The 21,688-nt window shown below is 41.1% G+C and overlaps 1 protein-coding gene and 1 long non-coding RNA gene across 4 annotated transcripts in view; one reads left to right on the top strand and one right to left on the bottom strand.

The window, feature by feature from the left end:
- Positions 1–1,276: 1,276 nt before the first annotated feature.
- bdnf (brain-derived neurotrophic factor) lies at positions 1,277–12,293 on the top strand. Of its 3 annotated transcripts, none has more exons than XM_059976001.1 (2): positions 1,277–1,536; positions 7,907–12,293. In XM_059976001.1, the coding sequence occupies exon 2, from the start codon at positions 7,928–7,930 to the stop codon at positions 8,684–8,686; it is 759 nt and encodes a 252-aa protein (XP_059831984.1). In that variant the 5' UTR covers positions 1,277–1,536; positions 7,907–7,927; the 3' UTR covers positions 8,687–12,293. The 3 variants fall into 3 exon arrangements, with proteins under 3 accessions (XP_059831984.1, XP_059831986.1, XP_059831985.1); XM_059976003.1 differs by lacking the exon at positions 1,277–1,536 and adding an exon at positions 2,147–2,170; XM_059976002.1 differs by lacking the exon at positions 1,277–1,536 and adding an exon at positions 2,227–2,490.
- Positions 12,294–12,521: 228 nt separating this feature from the next.
- The window catches only part of LOC132397343 (uncharacterized), a 104,472-nt gene continuing 95,305 nt past the window's right edge, over positions 12,522–21,688 (bottom strand). Inside the window, exons 3-4 of the long non-coding RNA XR_009513340.1 lie at positions 18,496–18,565; positions 12,522–13,434 (exon numbers count right to left, since the gene is read on the bottom strand). This is a non-coding gene — a long non-coding RNA (uncharacterized LOC132397343). The remainder of the gene's footprint in view (positions 13,435–18,495; positions 18,566–21,688) is intronic.

The following is a 21,688-nucleotide window of genomic DNA, read 5'->3' as shown; positions in this document are numbered from 1 at the left end:
CGGATTGATAATGAATGTGGCTACTACAACCAGCGCCTTGAATTGGCACTCTCGTCTGTATGAAGCATGTCCGTGGCCTACCAGGCTCAGCAGAGCCACGACTCTGCAATAAGGCGTCCGGAGCATGGTTGAAAATAATTAGTCCTCGGCCAGGTCAAGTGATTTCTCTTTTCACAGGAGGCGATTTCAGTTAACTTCGAATTAAGTATTGTTGGAAAGACCCTGACTTGACCAGCAAGCAATTTTAGTTGTAAGTGCAGGTCGAGTGACCAGCAAATTGACAACTTGGTTTGGCGTCATTCTAAGAACCAATTTTACGGCAAATACTTAGTTACAAAGTGAATTTATTTCTCGGTGACTTTACAAGGTTTGAGTTAGGTGCACGTGGGCACGGATAAACTATAAATAAATACAAGTTTCTTTCAGCAGTTCCCATGTTATATTAATCGTGCACCCTCCCCCATCTCAGAACATTACGCGAAAGGGTTTGTACTGGGATTCCAAAAGGGGGTGGATCGCCACGTCATGACGAGCACCCAGACCTGGGGTGGGGGAGTATGACAGATGATGTTTGAAGTTCATTTCCTATGCAGCCGACCTCAAACTAATTAATAGCACCATTTATGTCCCTCCCGCGAAGGTGACAATTATCGTTGCATTTACTTACAGATGTGGTCAGAGCATCTTACTTCAGGTGAATGGCATCAGTGAGGACCGGGGGGCTCGCCTACCACCCTAATTAGCTATTCCCCCAGGTCAACTTCAAATTATCCTCTATGCTTGTCTGGGGGGGGGGGGACCCACAAGTTTAAGGGACGGAGAAGGGGGTCGGCGCGGACAAAGGAGAGAGAGTGTATCAAATGCTGATCTAAATGTTTAGCCAGCTAATTAATTTTACATTATTCGTCAGACAACGATAAATCCTGAACCTGCAAAGCAATCTGTTTAAGAGGTGTGAAAATATGCCCAGATTTTACCGAGGATTTGACGTGGGAGTGTAATTATTACTTTGCAATGTGTTAATTGGAATAAAGTATTTCCGACAGATTGTGTGCAGGTTTCGGCCGTTTAAAACATTAATTAACTCCACTCAATAAATAACAGCAGCATATTCATGCGCGCCGTATATTTAAACATCGGAGAGAAATATCCACGCCGATTATTCAATATTTGGTGGTTTTTAACAAGAATCACGTGAACTCTGATGATCACGTCACCGGGTCTATTTAGCATATCGAGGGATTCCCACCCCCGTGGAAGTACCAGAGAAGTCGGCGACTCTCTGTGTGCTCCGGTCGATTAAAATGTATATTCGGCGTACAAACGGCGCGATCTCACCATCGGAATATCAAATGGAACTGGTGTATGAGTATGGTATTACTCCATGTCTATCGACCATGTAGTTTCCGCCATCAATAATTTACGATCTGCTGAAGAGAGAAGTCGTTTCAGCCGGAAGAACCGAAGGGGCAGGAGAGTGCGAATAATTTCCCAATGAAAGTCTGTTGATGCTTTTTCATACCCTGACACTAAACGGTGGGTGTTTTTTTAAAGCAATTCTGTGCGCTTTATTATTTGAATGGAGATTACAACGTACCTCGTGGCTGTGCAAATATAGTTCAGGGAACTTACTGAAAGGGGAACTGTAAATCTATCATCTGCCTTCATTAATAAGACATGCTGTTATTAACTTGATTGAATTCTAAATAGACAACTACCAGGGGTCATTGTATCCGATGTAGTTCAAGTGCATTTAGTCTAAATGCAATTCAAGAGACAAGGGAACATTTAAATGTTGTTGAACCCGTGGACCTCTTGCAATCGACTAAATCAAACTAGTCTATTAAAGGCAGGGCTGGGGAGTGAGCAGAGTACACACGCCGGGACACCTCTTATAAGCGGTTTCGCTTTTAAATTAATTTTAAACTTCGAGAAAGTTGAAGTTAGTTAATTATTTCGACCGTCCCGGCTGCTGAGGGAGCGTTGCGTGTTTATCTAGATGTTGTGGCTATAACGCGCGACTGTGTGTAGTCGGTCCTTGTGTCAAAAGTCAGGATGTTTAGATCTTGTTGGCGCTGCAGAAAGCTGTCAGTCTCGGTGCATGTCGAGATATAAAGGAGTCCTCTTTGTCAAATGGCCAGAACATATTGTCTACAGGAACACACACAAGGTAAGCCTCGCAGCAAATAACTTGGAGATCTCATAAAGATTTTATAGGAAACCCGATGCGCGTCCGCGCCAGCGATCACTCAGAGCACAGGGAACTTGACTGAACCTCACAAAGCTCCCTCTCCCTGAACATACGTGTTACTGCTCTTTCCAGCAAGATGTGAACGAAAGCTTCCCGTCTTGAACTATAGGAGTTCCATCGTTAGCGCTTAGCAGTTCCACACACACAAACTTCTCCGTCTCGAGATGCTCTGAAAAGGGAGGCGAGGGGCAATTAAACATAGCGAGAGTGTTTCCCATCTCAGGCGATTGTAACTTAAGGTCAGTACTAATTGTTGATTGTTTCCTCACGTTGGGCGTCATCCCGCGTTGTGAAGTGATCGGGTGCTACCAATGTAGTGCTGCAAATATAATGTTCAGAGTATAAAACCCGCATTGAACTTTCACATTGTTTGAGCCTCTGCCCCCATCCCGGGACTCCTGAAATATTTCCTAATTCCGTTAATTTTGAGGCAAGTGCCAACTGATTTTTGCCGTGGGATCAAACGCGAACGGTGCCTCTGAGCCTTTCAGCGTCTGTTTTGGAGTTTGGTCCGACCTGTTGCTGTTTCAAAGAGTTTACACTATCTTTCGCAGCGAGGGAAGGGACGGAACCCGCTCTGGATATTGCTAAAATCTTCTTTGAACTATTACACGTTGAAACGCGCGTTCTCTTGCTCTCCCTTGTGTCTGTAAATAAATACTTTGACACAATCAGTCACGTTTAGTTACCTGATAATTAAAGAATGTGAAATTTATGCATCGTCCACAGCAGACTCGCGGAGAAGCACCTAGGCAGAGGGCTCAAGCGCAAGCAACAGCGCCACCGCGTGGGCAACAGTAGCTTTATCGTGTGATAGGGGTTGGGTTCCTTGGACACCAATTCTCAACGGTTAGAACTAACGATTACAAACAAAAATCGAAACCTTGAAAGTGTACTGAGCGCGAAAATCAAAAGTATTGGCCCGAGGATTCTTTAAACTAAATATCTATTTTAAAACGTTCACTCACTGTGGGACGAGGTAGTTAGTACCGGGGTTGGCAGGTTTTAATCTGTGAAACGCTTTGGCCCTGTTGGAAGGGCTTTTAAAAAAAAAACCGCAACACACAATGTTACAAATGGAAAAGGCGGAAAGCAACAAATTAATAAATGTCGTGTAGCATGCATGAGAGGCCGAAGATCCAGGTGTGAGATTTACTTAGTGATAGTCTTGGACCGTTTTTGTTAGATAAAATTAATAAAGGGGTCGACACTGTGCAAGTCAACATTCTTAACAATGAGGCCTGGCATTCACGTGAAGTCCGCTTTATCCGTTTTCATATTCTATTTCCCTCCGACACACGTCACGATCAACGCCAAGATACCAAGTTCTTACGAAAGGAGATAGATGCAAATGAGCAATTTTAAATTTAGAAACCCTGGCGACAGTGACGCAGTTCCAGATCTGTGTGTCTGAATAAACAGCATCCATCATCTGAAATGTTAATCGTGCCTTCTGAAATGTAAATATAATTGCAGTGCCCTCTGTGTTCGTTCCGCATAAAGACAATGTGCCATTCATAAATTGATGCAAGAGATATGTTTAAATCTCGGTGTTAGCTTGTTGTTCGATGATGATTCGGCTTGTGTTTTGATCGGACGCGTACTTTTATGGCGAGTTCTGCTACTTAGGTGGATCGCCTGGTGCCCGATGCCTCCAAAGGAGAATTCAAAACACGGCTTGCCGATTTTACACATGATGGTCATCCAATAGCAGCCAATGGGCGAGTTAATGAAGGGGGTACAGTAACTGGGGATTAAGGAGCGAGCCTTGCAAACTCCATACCTGAAAGGGGAATCATCGAGCTCTTCTGCGGCAGACTCAGTAACCTGCTCCCTGGTCAGACAGTCCAACAGTCCTCGCACAAGGCTCCATTCATGCCATCGCAACTCCGTCCTAGATAATTCAGCAGGTACTTGTATTTGATTGGTGCATTTAAACAGTATAGATACAAACAGCACGAAGAAGCTAGTCAGAACCACATTAACACCACATCATAACGAATTTGAGGGACATGACATAAAAGTTGGGGGGAAAGGCTAGTAGTGCTGGTTGCTGACTTAATAAAGACAAAGAAAGAGATGTGCGAGTTGATACTCCAAACCCGGGCCATTGCTGAGTTCTTGGGTTTAGTGGAGGAGATCCTGGAGAAGCTGGCAATTGATGCCACGGAAGAATCTGACTACAAAGATGAGACCAGGTGACAATGTTGGTCAACTAGCGCAAGCGATGGTGGATGAGCGGCAGCGAGCTGGTTTGGACACGGGCTGAACTGTCTGAAAAGTGTGGATTTGAGGCACTGGATTTGTCGAGGCTGATTGAGAGCTTCTTTAAGAGGCGGGACTGGGACAAATACTGAAGGCTGGAAGCTCTGTTGCCAGTTATAACCTGTGGTGGTTACCGAGGGAGAAAGGGGGTGGAATTGGCGGAGAGAATGGGAGATTCTGGTGGTGGAGGGGATGTCTTTAGCTCTCCCATTGATTAACTTTGGGAAATTACGCATCAAGCAGAAATATAACGATCTGTAAGCTACTATCAAAGTGTGTCTAAATCCTGCAAGCTTAAGAGAACGGAATTATTTCCCTGTAGTGTCTGTACTGTACAGCAGACCATGATAAACTCTGCTGCCTTGCTGTGGATTGTCATATCGAGGTTTCCTGAGCGACGTCCTGCATTCCGTGTCGGGAAGCAACCAGCTGATATTTGTGTTTAAAAAGTGTTCCGTGGAGTCAAAACACACACTGCAACCATTATTGAAAGCTTTTCTTTCATAGTCATATTGTAGCACTCACGCTCGGCTGTTAATACTCTCTCGTGTCTTCATAGTATGAAATGCATCTTGGTCGCATGCGCTGTAATTATAATACATATATTACAATGAATTGCAAATTATGCCGAGAGTTTACAACGTTTGTTTTAATATTTGGAATAAATGAAGTAATGCCCATTGCAACAATTACTGTGGCGTTCTCATTGGCTGGTTATAATTCAGGAGCAGTTCCTCTTAAAGAACACGAAGCAGTAAATCAAAGCGTAAATTATTTTAGTTATATGGCCAGATATTTTCATTTGGAATATAATTTTTGTTACAATCGCGCATTGTTTCGCCGATATTCCGGAATCTCCGATATTCCGGAGTCTGCGATCAATCACAAACCTGTGAATGTTCAATTGACTTAAAATATCACGACTAACCTTCCAGTGTTTGGCTTGGAGATACGGGGTGTTACAGAAACTAGAGGGGATTTCTAATGCCAGGCATTCAGTGAGCAGTTTGTTGTGGTTAGCCAGTGTTTTGACACTAGTTTAAGGCAGCAGAGAATGTATTCATGATCAAGATTCCCTACCTGGCCTCTCACAACTCCTCCCTCCTTCCCAGTCACCAAGTTCCCCCACAGAAGAACACTGTCTACCGGGATCACATTGTTTGCAGAAATATATTAAAGTTACCATAACAGCTCGAATCCTGGCCTATCAGCCTTTCCACAGCCCCTCTTTAACTCATTAACTGTTCTGACTCCTGAATAGGTGCGCCTCCCATAGCAACGGATAGTTCTGCTGCTGAGGGAGAATACGCAAATAACTATCGCAGGGAGGTTTACATGAATGTTTTGTAAGATGAAATCATCTGCACGATTGTTCCTGTTTCCAAACAAAAATCCTGTTTTCAATGTTGCCTCTTGCGTGAGACATTCTGGTTTATCTTTCAATTCTGGTTTTCTAAGCACTCACAGATAAAAGTTCAGCAGCTGCTAACGAAAGTTTGTTATAAACAAGGTGGAATTATAATTAAACTGTTGGGGACAAGATATTTCCGGAATCTGTAGGAAGTGTTTTTTTTTGTTGTGGATGTGCGTATGAAGGCTGTTCAAATCTTTTATTCGTCCTCATACGATTCGGCCAGTTAAAACGGTGCAAATGCTGGGAAATCGAGGAAGTTTCAACACGAGTAGGTTTAGTATCGTCACGTTTTCTATATTGTTAACGGTGTACATATAATCAATGGCGACTGAGTGGGTGTTGGTTGTCTTCGGCTGCTGTGGATCGTCGGCGCGCCGTGTGTTCGGAGATGCTGTTCTGCACACCACGATTGTAACGGGTGACCATTTGAGTTCCTGTCGCCTTGCTGTCAGCTCCAACCAATCTGGTTATTCTCTGGCCTGTCTCTTTAACATCCGGGATTGAATGGCTTGTCATATGAGGAGCATTTGATTCCTCTGACCTCTGCTCTTCAGTTTGAAGATTCAGAAGAATGGCAAGGGTGGGGTGGGGGGCGGTGCGTATTGAAACCTATCGAATGTCGATGGGCCTCGATAGAGTTGATGTGGAAAGGATATTCTCAATGGTAGGGGACGCAGCCTCAGATTAGACAGACATCCATTTAGAACGGAGATGGGGAAGAATTTCTTTAGCCAGAGAGTGGTGAATCTGTGCGGTTGCTTGCCATCGGCGGCTGTGGAGGCCGAGTCATTGGGTATAGTTAAGGCAGACGTTGGTAGATTCTGGACTAGTCAGGGCATGACGGCATACGGGGATATACAGAGGAGATTTGGGTTGAGCTGGGAAGTGGGTCAGCCATGATGAAATAGCGGAGCAGACCCGACGGGCCAAATAACCCGATTCTGCTCTTATAATTATGGTCTTAATAAGGCGATTTCACCCACAGAACTGCCGCTCACCGATTTATTTATTGTTTTCGCAAGATTCCCTGTAAACTCTGAAGATTGTTGTGCGTGAGAATCCCAGGGAATCAGCGTTATCTGAGATACTCAAGCCACACCGTCTGACACCAACAATCCTTCCACAGTTAGAGCCACTTCGATCACATTTCTTGCCCATTTTGATGCTTGGCCTGAACCGCAGCTGAACCTCTTGACCGTGTTTTTATGCATTGAGTTGCTGCCATATGATTGGCGAATTAGATGTTTGCATTCGCGAGCAGGTATACAAGTTTACCTAATAAAGTACATTCTGTTGCAGCGTGTGTAAACTGTTCCTCCGTGTCCCTTCTCACGAGTTCTGTGATCTGCTGTGGAAATATTAAGAATGGCAAATGACCCTCGGCAACATTACTCCGATAACGTCCCCAGAACCGTGTCGTTCCTCAATATATTAGCTTTGCTTTTTTTAAAAAAAAGTCTTATTTCTTGACAGAATAATTTAACATTACTATTTTGAATGCTATGAATCATAACCGACCTTATTCAATAGGAACAGACATCATAGATAATGGCTCACTATTTCTCTAGTTATTAAAATAACTTAAGAGTATTCTGTGTGTTTTTTACATTAATTCCGTAACCGTAACTATATTTGGGACAAGCAGCCTTCAGGAAAGTGCTGGAAGCAATAATACTAATTTAGGTTCTGTGCATATGTTTATGTATATTTCTAGTTTTAAAAAGAGGTAGAAATATGTTTCCTGGTTGTAACTATATGCATTGGGGACCATCTTAGTCCAAAGTCAGGATCGAATTTCTCTCTGAGTAACCATAACATTCTGTGACCAGAGCGTTGGGGATCTCGTTACTTGACACCTGCGGTTATCCGTTGGCTACAAATCAATGTTTTGCAATTTATTGAAGTCTCGATAGTTGTATAAACTGTTGAATAACTTTTTGAATAACGTTTTTCCTTTCTTTCTGTCTTCCCCGCAGTCCCACCAAGTGAGGGGAGTGATGAACATCCTGTTCCTTACTATGGTTATCTCATACTTCGGTTGCCTGAAAGCTGCCCCAATGAAAGACGCCGGAGGCCGAGATCATGTCGCCTCGCTCTATTCCGGGACACTGGACGGTCTGGGCGGCGGAGGAAGGGGAGCGGACGTCTCTCCCCATGGACTTGGGGTTTTGGCCAACACGGTGGAGCACGTGCTGGAGGAACTCTTGGAGGAGGAGCCCGAGACCCAGCCGAACGACGGCGGGGGAGGAGGAGGAGGAGGAGGCAAGGACGTGGATTTGTACTCGTCCCGGGTGATGCTGAGCGGCCAAGTGCCTTTGGAGCCCCCTTTGCTCTTTCTGATGGAGGAGTACAGGAACTACTTGGAGGCGGCCAACATGTCAGCGAGGGTTAGACGCCACTCGGACCCGGGCAGACGGGGCGAGCTCAGCGTCTGTGACAGTATTAGTCAGTGGGTGACGGCCGACAAGAAAAAGACAGCCGTAGACATGTCGGGCCAGACCGTCAGCGTCCTAGAGAAGATCCTCGTCCAGAACGGCCAGCTCAAGCAGTACTTTTACGAGACCAAATGCAACCCCAAAGGTTTCACCAATGAAGGCTGCAGAGGGATAGACAAGAAGCATTGGAACTCACAGTGCAGAACCAGCCAATCTTACGTGCGAGCTCTCACCATGGATAGTAGGAAGAAAATTGGGTGGAGATTTATAAGGATAGACACGTCGTGTGTATGTACATTAACCTTTAAGAGGGGAAGATAGTGAATTGGTGTATATAGATTTTATTGAGAAGTAATCTATTTGTATATATTACATACAGGGTAAATTATTCCGTCGAAATGATACAGAAAATTTTATGGACTGCATGTATAAATGAAGTTTATACAGTAAAAAAAGTGGTTTTACGGTCTATTTATTGAACATATCCATGACCCGAGAAGGGGGGAAGAGAGACATCCATATTGCGCACAACAAAACAATAAGCCTGTGTTACATTCCTCAGAATATCGTGGTTGAGTGACGTTGCCAAGACATGAAACGAAAGTTAAAAAAATAATACGTATTGCATGCTGCTTCCGTTGTTCGATACGAATCTGTCCATTGGAAAGTTCAAGATACATTCCGTTTACATTAGCCAGTAAGTGGTTCTATTTCTTATAAGTATTATCTTTGTTGACTGCTTTACCTTCTACCGATGGCGTTGGAATTAAAAAGTCAAGGTGCTGTCTTCGATCTTTATCAGTTTTTTTTTATTCCCTTGGGATTTAAATTAACAGGTTTAATTCTTGCTGTACAATGCACCATTCCAGAATGAAACCATTCGTTTTTTTTTCATTGTTTTCAAAATCGGACAAAAGGACCATTGATGGACCGGCGTGTTCACGTCGATTCATTCGCCTTCCATGCAAATAAAGTCGGGAGACCACAAAGGCCAGGGCAAAAGTCATCTGAATTTCACTGGTTGAATGCGTTATACATATTGCCTCTATTGTGTATTAGTAATAAACGTGTGGAAGTCTTGCAAACCATGAACCATTATTTGTATTTGTTGAGAATAACAAGCACGCTTATGGAATTGGGGAGAGAAGGTTATTCTAAGTTTTGAAAATGAAACAGGAGGGCAACTCTCTGGAGTCGCACCTGGGTTTACATCTTGCCCCGGTGTTGAAGTGACTTTCTGGTAAATTTGTCCAAGCTCAGTGTCCGTCTTACTTGAATTACTTAGCAGGGAATGTCCAAAGGATTCTCCTCATCACACCAACTTCTGAGCACATACGTATTTCACAGTCATGCTGCTGTTATATTTTGCACCAGAGCATAAACGCCAATCGACCACCTGAAATAGTTCAAAGTGAATTTGAACAGTCTCATTTGAGACTCATTATCTTGCGGGCGTACTCAATGAATAACAATAATCATTCTAGAACCAAAGTGCAAAAGACAACAGCCTGTGCAACTACAAAAAGAAAGAAATAATGAATAAATCAGCAATAAATATCAAGAACACGAGAGGAAGAGTGAGCCCACAGCATGTGGGAACATTTCAGTGATGGGGCAAATGAAGTTGAGTGGTTATCCCCGTTGGTTCAGGAGCCTGATGGTGAAGGGTAATAACTGTTCCTGGACCTGCTGGTGCCAGTCCTGAGGCTCTCCTATTTTTTTCCTGACGGCAGCAGTTGAGAAGAGAGCATGACCTGGGTGGTGGGGGTCCATGAGAAGGGAGGCTGCTTTCCTGCCACAGTGCTCCCTGAATATGTGCTCAGTGATGGGGAGGGCTGTCATGTACAAGGGTGTCGGGGCAGAATCCTTTACAAACCCAACCACTCCCCGGGTCTAAATGGGGATCTGGAAATCTAGAGCAATACACACAATGTGCTGGAGGAGCTCAGCAGGTCAGGGTGTGTCAGCATCTATGGATGGGAATAAACAATTGATATTTTGGGCTGAGACCCTTCATTAGGATGGGAAAGGAAAGGTCTTGGCCTGAAAAGACAGCTGTTCATAAGTCATAAATGCTGCCTGACCTTCTGAGCTCCTCCAGCACATTTTAATGTATTGCATCTCTAAATAAAATAAATAAACAAATAAATAGATATAGATAAATACAATTAGATAGATAGATAAATTAATGTATTACAGCTCTGCCTCTTGAATGCCTATTAAATCTCAAGATTTCTTCAATTTGGAAGATCTTTTATTGCAAAGAAATTCTGGAAAAAAACATGTTCTGCAAAAGAAAATAGGAGGAAGCTAATTGTTATTAGTGTATATTTTTTCAGTCATCAGAACATTTACATGCTAAAACTTCCATAGTTAGAAATCTATTTTTGTCATTCTCATTCCACATCATGAAAGGAGACCCTTTACCCTAGGCTACTTTATTATTTTCTGAACCTTTCAAATTCCAAAGTCCAAACTAAAATGAAAAATTTTTAAGGAACACTTCTTGTGTCCATGAAAGAGAAGATTTTGCTCTATAATGTAGTTAGCCAATTTTTACTTACAGTATTACTTTCCAACGTAAAACATATCTGGGAGAACAAAAATATCCAATGAGCTAGTATCAAATGGAACTGTTTTCCATCCTCTGATATTACAATAACACTTTGTACTTTGAAGGGAAAAGGCTACTTTAGTGGTTTGGTTACTGCACTGATATCCAGAGATCTCAGCTACTGATCCACAGATGTGTTTTCGGATCTTATCCTGGTAGCTGGTGAATTTAAAATTCTGTTTATTAATATATCTGGAATTTTAAAAAAAAACAACTTGTGTTAGTGACTGGAGCATAGTAAAATTTTAAGACCATAAGACATAGGAGAAATTAGGCCATTCAGCCCATTGAGTCCGCTCCACCATTCCATCATAGTTGATGTATTATCCCTTTCAATCCTATTCTGCGTACTTCTTTCCATAATATTTGATGCCCTTACTAATCAAGAACGTGTCAACCTTTACTTTAAATATACCCAATGACTTGGCCTCCACTGCTGTCTGTGACAATGAATTCCACAGATTCACCACCCTCTGGCTTCAAGGAAAGAAGCCCGTTATCCTTGCTTGATATTACATTATTCATGACTCTAGCACCACTACAATAAGCATTCCACTAGCTTTCAGGAAGCACATGACTATACAGGGATGGAAGGATATGGAGCAAGTGCAGGGTTTGGTTTAATTTGGCATTGTGCTTGGCATGGGCAGCGTGGCAGAAGGGCCTGTTCTATGTTCTTAACTACTCTCTGAAATGGCCCACTGTGACAGGGTTTGTAGGAAGGACAACAGATGTTTGCTTAGCCTGCAAAGTTCACAGCCCAAAAATTAACAAATATAAAAAGGCAAAATGCTCAACACCATGCATAAAAAGAATTAAAGCATATTTTTGTACATAACAATCTGTTTTACTTTCCATATAGATAGAATAGGGTATAACTCAAAGTTAGTAAGCCAACAGAATGCTATAAAAATGCATTTCTGACTTTCCTATTTGCTGTTTTCAGAGTGGGGGATTGAACAGAAAGGATGTACAAATGGGGGATAGTTACAGTACTTTGTGAGGAGGGTGAAAGGTCTGTTTGACTCCCACAATAAGTCCCTTACTCTGCTAAATGGTTAATGAAGGAATCAGACAAAGTTTGGTTCATGATCAAGTTACCTTCTCACCTCATTCTTAAAGGATGCCTTTGACATTTGGAAGGGAAGGGATCCTACCCGAGGGAAAGAAACGGAGAATATCAGGGATAAGTTTTACATTCCTAGATTACTTTTATACATAAGCGGAATAAATTGGACCACAAACTCATCCTTGTTTGTCACTAGCAGTTTTCTTTCCACTAAAAGATTTGTTCAAATTCTTGAGTAACCTATGGTAATCCATTTAACCAACCCAATGTCAAATAAAAAGTATATCTATCTAAACCATCACAAAGAACATCAAACAAGGACCTTGAATGTGGCCATTGTATGATTTTCTTAGTGATGGTTTAGTTAAGTAACCTGTTGTACTATCCTGATAATAGATTATTCATGCCTCCAGAAACCACAACAATATTCAACATTATTCCTTTTAGTATTCACATAATTTTATTCTTAATATATTTATATTTATTGATAATATGTATGATTCCAATAAAAAGGAAGTCAGTTAAGTATTTGTGGGATAGTTGTATAACATTAGGAAAATAGAATTTTTGATTGCAGAGATGCAAATATACCTTCAGAATTTTATTTTCATTCCACTTAAAGACCAATAGGTACCTGAAAATAAAAATGAATACATTCAACTATTGAGGACTATTACCAACATATCTGCAACCATCAAGTTTAAACTTTTAGGGGCTAGAGATTTACCTGATAGACTCCTTTGCTTTTAGCAGTCACCAAAGGATGCTAAAACAAACTTTGAAATTACAGTAATAAAACAACCCAAAGGCCTGGTGCAATCTGTTGCTTTAATATTTGTAGGAAAATAAAACAAATAACTGTAAAATTAAATTTTTACTTTCTAATGTCACTTGTCAGTTTGCCTTCCCTTTAACAAAAAAGTACTATTTCAATTACTTTGCCCTCACTTAATTTTCAAATGCACTAAATTGATGCATTTGTGTGATGATAAATCGCTTCCTTGAAAACTAGTTTCGATTTTTGATACACCTCTTCAGACAAGGTGAGTTATTTCTCAATAAATTTGATCAACTCAAAGCCATTATGATCATGGTATCATTGCAGAATATAATTTCATATAAGATCACAACCTAGTCAAAAAATAGCTGTTGAAATAGACCTGACCATTCATCTCCTCCTTTACCTGAATTCCGGTCCCCCAACAGTCCTTCCAGGTGAGGCAATACCTTAGCTGCGAATCTGTAGAGGTCATCCATTGTATCCGGTACTCTTGAAATGGCATCCTCTACATTGGTGAAACCCGACAGAAACTGCGGGACCGTTTCGTCAAGCTCCTCCATTCCATCCGCCAACAGCAAAATTTGCCAGCGGCCATCCCCGTTGTCCTGTTAAAATATTACTGCTTTATGATGCTTATTTGTAAATGCTTCTGTATATACAGAAAAGTAAAATAATCCCTGTACGCGTGTTAGTCCACAGCCTCCTCTTTTGTCACAATGAGGACACACTCAGAGTGGAGGAGCAACACCTCACATTCTGTCTAAGTAACTTCCAACCTAAAGGCATGAATATCAATTTCTCTTTCCACTAATTTTTCCCCCTCCTCATTCCCTCTTTTTCTGTTTCCCACTCTAGCCTCTTTCCTCTTTTCCTCACCTGCCTATTACCTCCCTTTACTCCCACAGTCAACATGCCTCTCCTATCAAAATCCTTCTCCTCCTTTCCCACCCACCTGGCTTCACCTGTCACCTTCTAGCTAGTCCTCTTTCCCCTTCCCCCACCCTTTTATTCTGGCATCTTCCCTCTTCCTTTCCAATCCTGGGGAAGGGTTTCTGCTTGAAATGTTGACTGCTTATTACTTTCCATAGATGCTGCCTAACCTGCTGAGTACCTCCAGCATTTTGTGAGTGTTGCCCTGTTAAGACACCACTGCTTGGTGAAACATATTTGTAAATGCTTCTGTATACAAGGAAGAGTGAAATACACAGAGTAGGGAAAGTATTGATGCAAAACAACTGTTGCATTATTGAGCCCAGTCTGATCATTTATCTTTGCTCACTTATCGAAGCCTCTATATGTAATCCTAGCACCCTTGAGTTAAAATGGAAAGACCAGCCAACATTTGCCATTGTTTCTACAGACAATTCTTTTGACAATTTCTGTCTGAAGTCCATATTGTTGTAAGTACCAGATAAAATTCATTTGAGAATCCCCTCTGCTACCACCTGTCACTAACCACTTATCCCAGACTCCAGGCTTAATTTATCATAAGAGCAGAATTATGCCATTCAACCCATTGAATCTGCTATGCAATTCCATTATGGCTGATTTATTATCCCTCTAAAGAAAATTAAACCAAGATAGCTATCTGAATTTGTGGATTAGCTCAATGTAACTCCTTCATTAACTGAAAACAGAAAGTTTGGACAAATGCAAATAATAATATTCAAACCATTTGATAAAAGGGAGCTTACAGCTAACAAACAGCAACTCGATTAACCCCCACACCCAAACCATGATACTGAGCACATACTGTGGGTTATCTTGGATAATAGGACAGCACAGTACAAGCCCTTCAGCCCGTAATGTTGTACCGTCCTATATAAACATGCTCCGCAATCAGTCTAACTCTTTCCTCCTACACATCCCAGTTCTTTGTCATTTTGCAGTTTATTGTGTTTCAAAGAAAACTAATCCATCAATTTAAAGTTCTAGTCTGATCAATGAATGTGCTTCGAATTCTCTGCCAATTACACTGATGGACACCCTAAGTACCAGTTTAATACTAACAACAAAAATAAATTACAATCACTTTTGAGAAAGTAGGAATTATATTTACATCATGTACATGAGTCAAAATAAACATCGGAAAGGAAATAGGGGTATAAGAGAGAGAAAAAGTACAGTATTTTACTGAATTTAAGTTGTCTTTGATAGTAATTAAATTCTGAGGAAATGAAACTGCACACGGACAGAATTAAATGTAGCTCTTGGAAGTAATGGTATCTGATTACACAACCGAAGATCCACTTTTAACTGAATGCACCCGTATTTACTACTTTGATTTCCAGGGTGGGTCAATTTGTCCGGGAATATTCCACAGCAACAGGGAAGCAAAGTAGCTTGGACCACAAGTTCCAGACTCTATTTATTTATAAATATGACTATTTATAAATATGAATAATTTGGAATTTGCTGCCTGGTGTATTCCTTTGTGAGTATGTTATTGGCCTCATCACTGTGCGGAGCACAAAGCACTGAGCACTGTGAAGAATGAATGGCATTGTGGCGCAGAAGGCAGCATTGTTGTCTCATAACTCCAGGGACCCCAGTCTCAGGGGCTGTCTTTGCGGAGGGTGCACACGCACTCTGTGACTCACTGGGTTTCTCATGGGTGCTCAGGTTAAAGATTCAAAGAGATTCCCTTTACTTATCATATGTCCATCAGAGCATTGAAACATACAAAGAAAATGCATCTTCTACGTCAATGACCAACACATTCCAAGGATGCACTGGGGGCAGCCCAAAAGTGCCACCACATTTCCAGCGTCAACATTGCATGCCCACAAATTACTAACCCTAACCCATACATCTTTGGAATGTGGGAGGAAATTGGAGCACACTATCATGGGGAGAACATACAAACTCCTTCCAGGCAGTGCAGGAATTGAAACCTGGTCACTGGCACTACAAAGTATTAAGCTAGCAAGTGCACCACCATGCCACACTAGGTTGCCTCTAGCCAAAATATTAGTGGGTTAAATAACAACTGTACTAACCAAGGTTATGATACAAAGGAGAGCTGATGGAGGGTTAACCATATAACCATATAACAATTACAGCACGGAAACAGACCATCTCGGCCCTTCTAGTCCGTGCCGAACGCTTACTCTCACCTAGTGCCACTGGCCCGCACTCAGCTCATAACCCTCCATTCCTTTCCTGTCCATATACCTATCCAATTTCACTTTAAATGACAATACCGAACCTGCCTCTACCTCTTCTACTGGAAGATCATTCCACACGGCTACCACTCTCTGAGTAAAGAAGTTCCCCCTCATGTTACCCCTAAACTTTTGCCCCTTAACTCTCAACTCATGTCATAAATGGCAGGACTAAAATGAAATAAAAAGAGGGGGAATAGGACTGATGGGTTTGTTCTGTTGGGAGAAGACATTCCCCTGATGGGTTGAATGTCTTCCTTCAGTGATAATGTAAGTATGTAAGGCTCTTGAATAAATAAATGTTTCTCATATACAATGAAATTACTTTTAATTTGCAATATCAATTAATGACTGTTCACAACAGCACACATCTTCCTGAAACATGTTAATTCCCTTTTCTGAAGATCAAAACAAAATTTAATGTGAAGTTTTAATTAAAACAAAATATCATCTAGATCAAAGTGAATTGCACATTTTAACCATTTACCACCCCCTGCTACCAAATGGCGCCAATAGTTTTCTAATTATTACAGTAAAATATATGCTGTGATGATGGTTTTCCCTCTGCCATTGGAATCCTTTTTTATGTTCTGAAAAGAATAACGTAGTGTGACAATCTGTACCCTATTGATTTCCAGATAATTCAACCCATGTGCAAAACTATTATTTATTAGATATACGAATAAATGTTCCCTGGATAGTTTTATAAAGTACTATATAAATGAAAATGTGGAATTAATTGCTTGAAGAAATATTTACTTAGAAAGCCACAGTGTGCCACCTGGTGGAGAAAAATCCAATTACAACCTGTACCTCGTCTTCCCTGGCCATGTGGCTGAAGAAGGCTACAAGGTTGTTGTTGGGTTAAATATGGATTTAGTCCCTCACCTGACTCACTGCCAATGGTCCTAGTATGCTTGTGTTCATCTGACCCAACCACAGAAGACTAATGGATCTGCATCAAATCACAAACAGGAATTGCCCAGCAAGTCAACAATGTCAGCTAGCTCCCAAATGGCATACTATTGAAGTTCTAACTGAGCAATGCCTTTGCAGCACCTCACACCCTCTTAAAGCTGCAAAGCCATATTATGTCCTTATATTATGGCTGTGATATTCAATAACATTTAATAACTAATAAAATTGTTCAATGTCATCAAAAATAAACAAAATCGAAGCTCAAATCTGCTTGAAAACATTAACATTGTTAAGCTCATTAATATAAGTTTTAAAATAATTAAAAAGGAAAACATTAAAAATAGAAAGTACTAAGGGAGAAATTGATCAAACACAGGCAGTGGGAAGAGTTGCAATGTAAAAGGGGGACAAAATCGAAAAGGGTAACAAATAGGACTGAAGGTGTTATATTTGAATGCCTCAGTATACAGAATAAGATAGATGATCTTGTAGCATGGATAAAGATTGACAGCTGGGCATCACTGAGTCATGGCTGAAAGATTACATTTGGGAACTTAACATCCAAGGGTACACATTGCATCGAAAGAATGGACAGGTAGGTAGAGCATGGCTCTGTTGGTCAAAAATAAAATCAATAATTCAACATAATTATAGTGCCTTTCAATAATAGAGTAATATGATATACATATTACCATGTACATTTCTTTTTTTCTGTTCATATCCTATGTCAGTATAGAGCAACATTAAGGTAGTTTTGGGCCCCTTTATCCAAGAAAGGATGTGCTGGCATTGGAAAGGGTCCACAGGAGTCCACAAGAATGCTCCTGGGAAAGAAAGGGTTAAGTATGTGGAGCATTTGATGGCTCTGGGCCTGTATTCACTAGAGTTTAGAAGAATGAGGGGAGATCTCATTGAAATCTATCAAATATTGAAAGGGCTAGATAGAATGGATGTAGAAAGGATGTTTGCTATAGTAGGGGAGTCTAGGACCAGCAGGCATCATCTCAAACTAAAAGGATGTCACCTTATAGCCAGTGGGTGGTGAATCAATGGCTGTGGAAGCTAAGGTATATTTAAAACGGAGGTTGATAAGTTCTGAATTAGTAAGGGTGTCAAAGAAAATCCAGCGAGAAGGCAGGAGAATGGGGTTCAGAAGGATTAATAAAATCAACCATGATGACATCGTGGAGCAGACTCAGTGGGCTGAATGGCCTAATTCTGCTCCTATATCTTATGGTCTTATAGTTTTATATTTGTCTGTAACATCACAAATTACTAAGTACCTGGGGCAGCCCTGATGTAGAAATATCCTTTAGTGGAGTGCATTCTCAATTGCTCTGCATGGTGAAGTGTTGAACAAATTCACGCGGACTTCAGGAGCTGTTAAAATTATAACTGTTTATTTCCATGGCTCCTCAGAGACAGGCTCTGATAGCTTCTACACACAACGTACAGTTCAAAGGACAGTATGTAACATGGTGCTTGCAGAGGCAGCAGCCTTGAAGCAACCACTGCATGTGTCATTAAACTCAATCACTAAACTCCAGGTGGAGCCCAGACCCCAACGTTAAAGTGCCGACTCACCTCTTTAACTCTACGTCAGTTAGGCTCACGTGGTTTTGACCATCTCTTTCTTTTCACTGGTGCTCTTGGTCTGTGGAATAAGTGGATTAATAGTTCACTTAAAAGTAAATTAATTCTGTAAATTATTTTATTTCAGTATTGTATTTTTAATGGTTTATAACGGCTTTGAGTGCATTTTAATTACATTAATTTTAATTTAAATATAGATTTTATGCTCATTTACTTCTATCTTTATAGTTCTTAAGTGTCTGTAAACAGTCGAGATATTTAAAAGCTATTAAAATTCCTCAGAGATAAAGATGAATCGACAACTTTATTTTCCATCAAGCCACTTGAGTGGTTCCCTGGGGCTGATAGTCTCACTGCTGCCATTAGGAAGGAGGTACAGAAGCCTCAGGACCCACAGCACTAGGTTCAGAAAAAGTTATTACTCTTCAACCATCAGGCTCTTGAACCAGTGTTATTTCACTCACCACAACACTGAACTGATTTCACAACCTACAGGCTCTCTTTCAAGGACCCTACAGCTCATGTTCTCGGTATTATTCATTTGCGTCCTTATTTATTATTATTATTCTTTGTCTTCTTTTGCACAATTGCTGTTCATCAGTCTATATTTGTGGTTCTTCATTGATTCTTTCATATTTCCACTGAGAATGCCTGTGAGAAAATGAATCTCGGGGCAATAGATGGTGGCATATACAGTACACACTTTGATAATAAACTTTGAACCTACTGTCTGGTCATTAGCACCTGACTCACGGTGAAATAGTGAGATCATCCTGCGTGGTCAATTCCACAAACCGCAGGTAGTGAATCCAGCTGGCAGCAGCCTGGTCCTGCACCATCTGACCCATTGGTCCCCATCTCCAGCCTTCATTCTGAGGAAGATGAGGCATATTTTTCAAGTGGACTCATTTGTAAAGGGTCACAAAATAAAGAGCCCCATGTGTAATCGCCACCATCTGGGGACCCAGGATGTAAGTGTCATGGTCCCGACTGAACAACTGCAGGCATCCAGGTTTCGGCACTCCAGTGCCCCAAATTAGCTGGCTGATGGTGTAGTGGCATCAGCACTGGACTTCGAGGTGAAAGATCCCAGGTTCGAATCTAGACGTCTCCTTGTACGCTTTCCATCCATGCTGGGCTAGGCATCAAGCTAGCAACTCGGCCTCATGAAAACAGAAATGGCAAATGGCAAAAAGTGCCGTCCGATCCCTCACAAGATGCAGAAAGGAGTGACAATTCCCGGAGTACGGCTAGCTGCAGTTGTCCCTTTAAGACTCCGACTGCCAATTACTGCCTGCCACAACCCTTCATGGAAAGTCTGCACTGAAAGGCCTTGTGCCCAGTTGTTGGAGTTCCATTTCTAGTACTACTGTTTGTGATTGTGCCTTTGAATTTTATTTGTGTTGCCTTTCTGAGAGGGTGTCAGAGGCAATTCTAGACTTTACTCTGCAATTGTGTTCACTACCATCCATAGCTCCCTTGTTGCAGTAAGATCCCCTTGGCTTAAAGAACATCTTTCAGTTAAATGACTGATATAAAGAAGATAGAGGACAGATACTGTGCCCCCCCCCTCCACACACACACACACGAGACTGTGATATATGTGCTTTATGGACAAAAACATCAATGTTAATATTACCCATCCAGGGTGTCTGTTCCCTTGTCATCTGTTTTCCTTCAGAGATGTTTGAGCAGTGAAGAAGCCTGCCTTTTCTTTTACTTTTATGCCTCAGATGTTCTTTTTAAAGCATTGACTGACTTATTTCATTTGTTTGGAGGAACCAGACTCTGAGGCTTACTGCCAGTTACTTTAGTGTCGAATGCATGGAATTCATATATGAAATGCCAAAATAATTAGTGTTTGCCATATACAAGTAGAGAGTGTGACTGAAGTTTCTGCAGAATTTTAGAGAGCTCAGATAATTAAGTGTCTAAGTACAGAAAAGTAAATGCATGTGTATTTGCATTCAATATTTCATAATATTTGCAACAAAATGTGGTTTAAAAACAAATTTATTTGAGGTGGTGAATAAGTGAAAAAGAAAACTGTCTGGAAAGATTTACTTGAGCTGAAATTGGCTTGATGCCTTGTGGTTGAACACTCTGTTTTTCTAGCTTTAACATTAAGTATTATTTTAAAAAACACTGCACTTAGTTCCCAAATGGGAAAATTCAGTTGTAATTGCAGGCAGCTATGAACCTCACTGATTACTGTTATCATGATAGGATGTGAATTCAACCTTTGAACTTCCAACATGGATATGACAAAATTCCATGCGCTGATTTAGTGGAAACTTAAAGCAGATTTCTAATTAGTGGAGACAAGGGGTCACATTAATTTTATTTGCCAAGTTTCATCTAGCAATTATTATTAGTTAACTTGCAATATGCTCAATAGTTTAGGAAGTGAAGTAATCACATTTTTTGGCTTAAAGACATTGATGTTCTGTGTATACATCCAATCTATCCATTAGCTCTTCCAAAGTACTTTCTAAAATCAGTCTTCAATTTGACCATCTTAGACTGATCCATACAATGATCCACAGCTTTGTGGGCTGAAGGGTCTGTATGATGCTGTAGGCTTTAGGTTTTCTAATATGCATTAGCATTTCTCCCTACATTACAAAACAACATTCTTTATCTAATTCAAGCAATTTTCTTGGAAGCAATATTAACCATTTCCATTTTGTATAAACTAGCAGAATCTCTGATCAAGGACCAATCAAGGACCTCCGCTACCATAAAAATTTTCACCCAGAATAGGGCAAATTCCGTCACCAGACCCAGAAGTGTGTCACCAGTTCAAAGTTCATTTATTATCAAAGAATGTACAAGTCATACAAACTTGAGATTTGTTTTCTTGTTGCAGCCACAAAACAAGAAATCCAAAATAACCCAATTAAAAAAATAAAATAAAGTACAACGCCCAAAGTGCAAAGAAAGGGGAAACACAAATCAGGCAAACAACAGAAGGGAGCAACAGCATTCCAAACCAAAATGAGTCCTTAGGTCCAAACCGCAGACCAGCCCGGAGTGCACCCAAAGCCTCGATGTCAGTCCATCATATTAGCAGGCATGGAGCACAGCAGCCAGGGGCGGTCTTCTTAGCCTCAACGCCATGGAGGGAGGAGTGAACATTTCAGGCGAGTGAGCCAGTATATCATTTCCTTTCCAGGATATTGTT

This window comes from Hypanus sabinus, chromosome 7 (assembly GCF_030144855.1).
Source record: "Hypanus sabinus isolate sHypSab1 chromosome 7, sHypSab1.hap1, whole genome shotgun sequence".
Lineage (NCBI taxonomy): Eukaryota > Metazoa > Chordata > Chondrichthyes > Myliobatiformes > Dasyatidae > Hypanus > Hypanus sabinus.
Note: the sequence above shows the minus strand (reverse complement) of the source record. Positions and strands in the feature narration are given on the sequence as shown.

Excerpts from the sequence above, each read along its gene's own strand:
- bdnf (XM_059976001.1), top strand. The coding sequence starts at position 7,928 with ATGAACATCCTGTTCCTTACTATGGTTATCTCATACTTCGGTTGCCTG.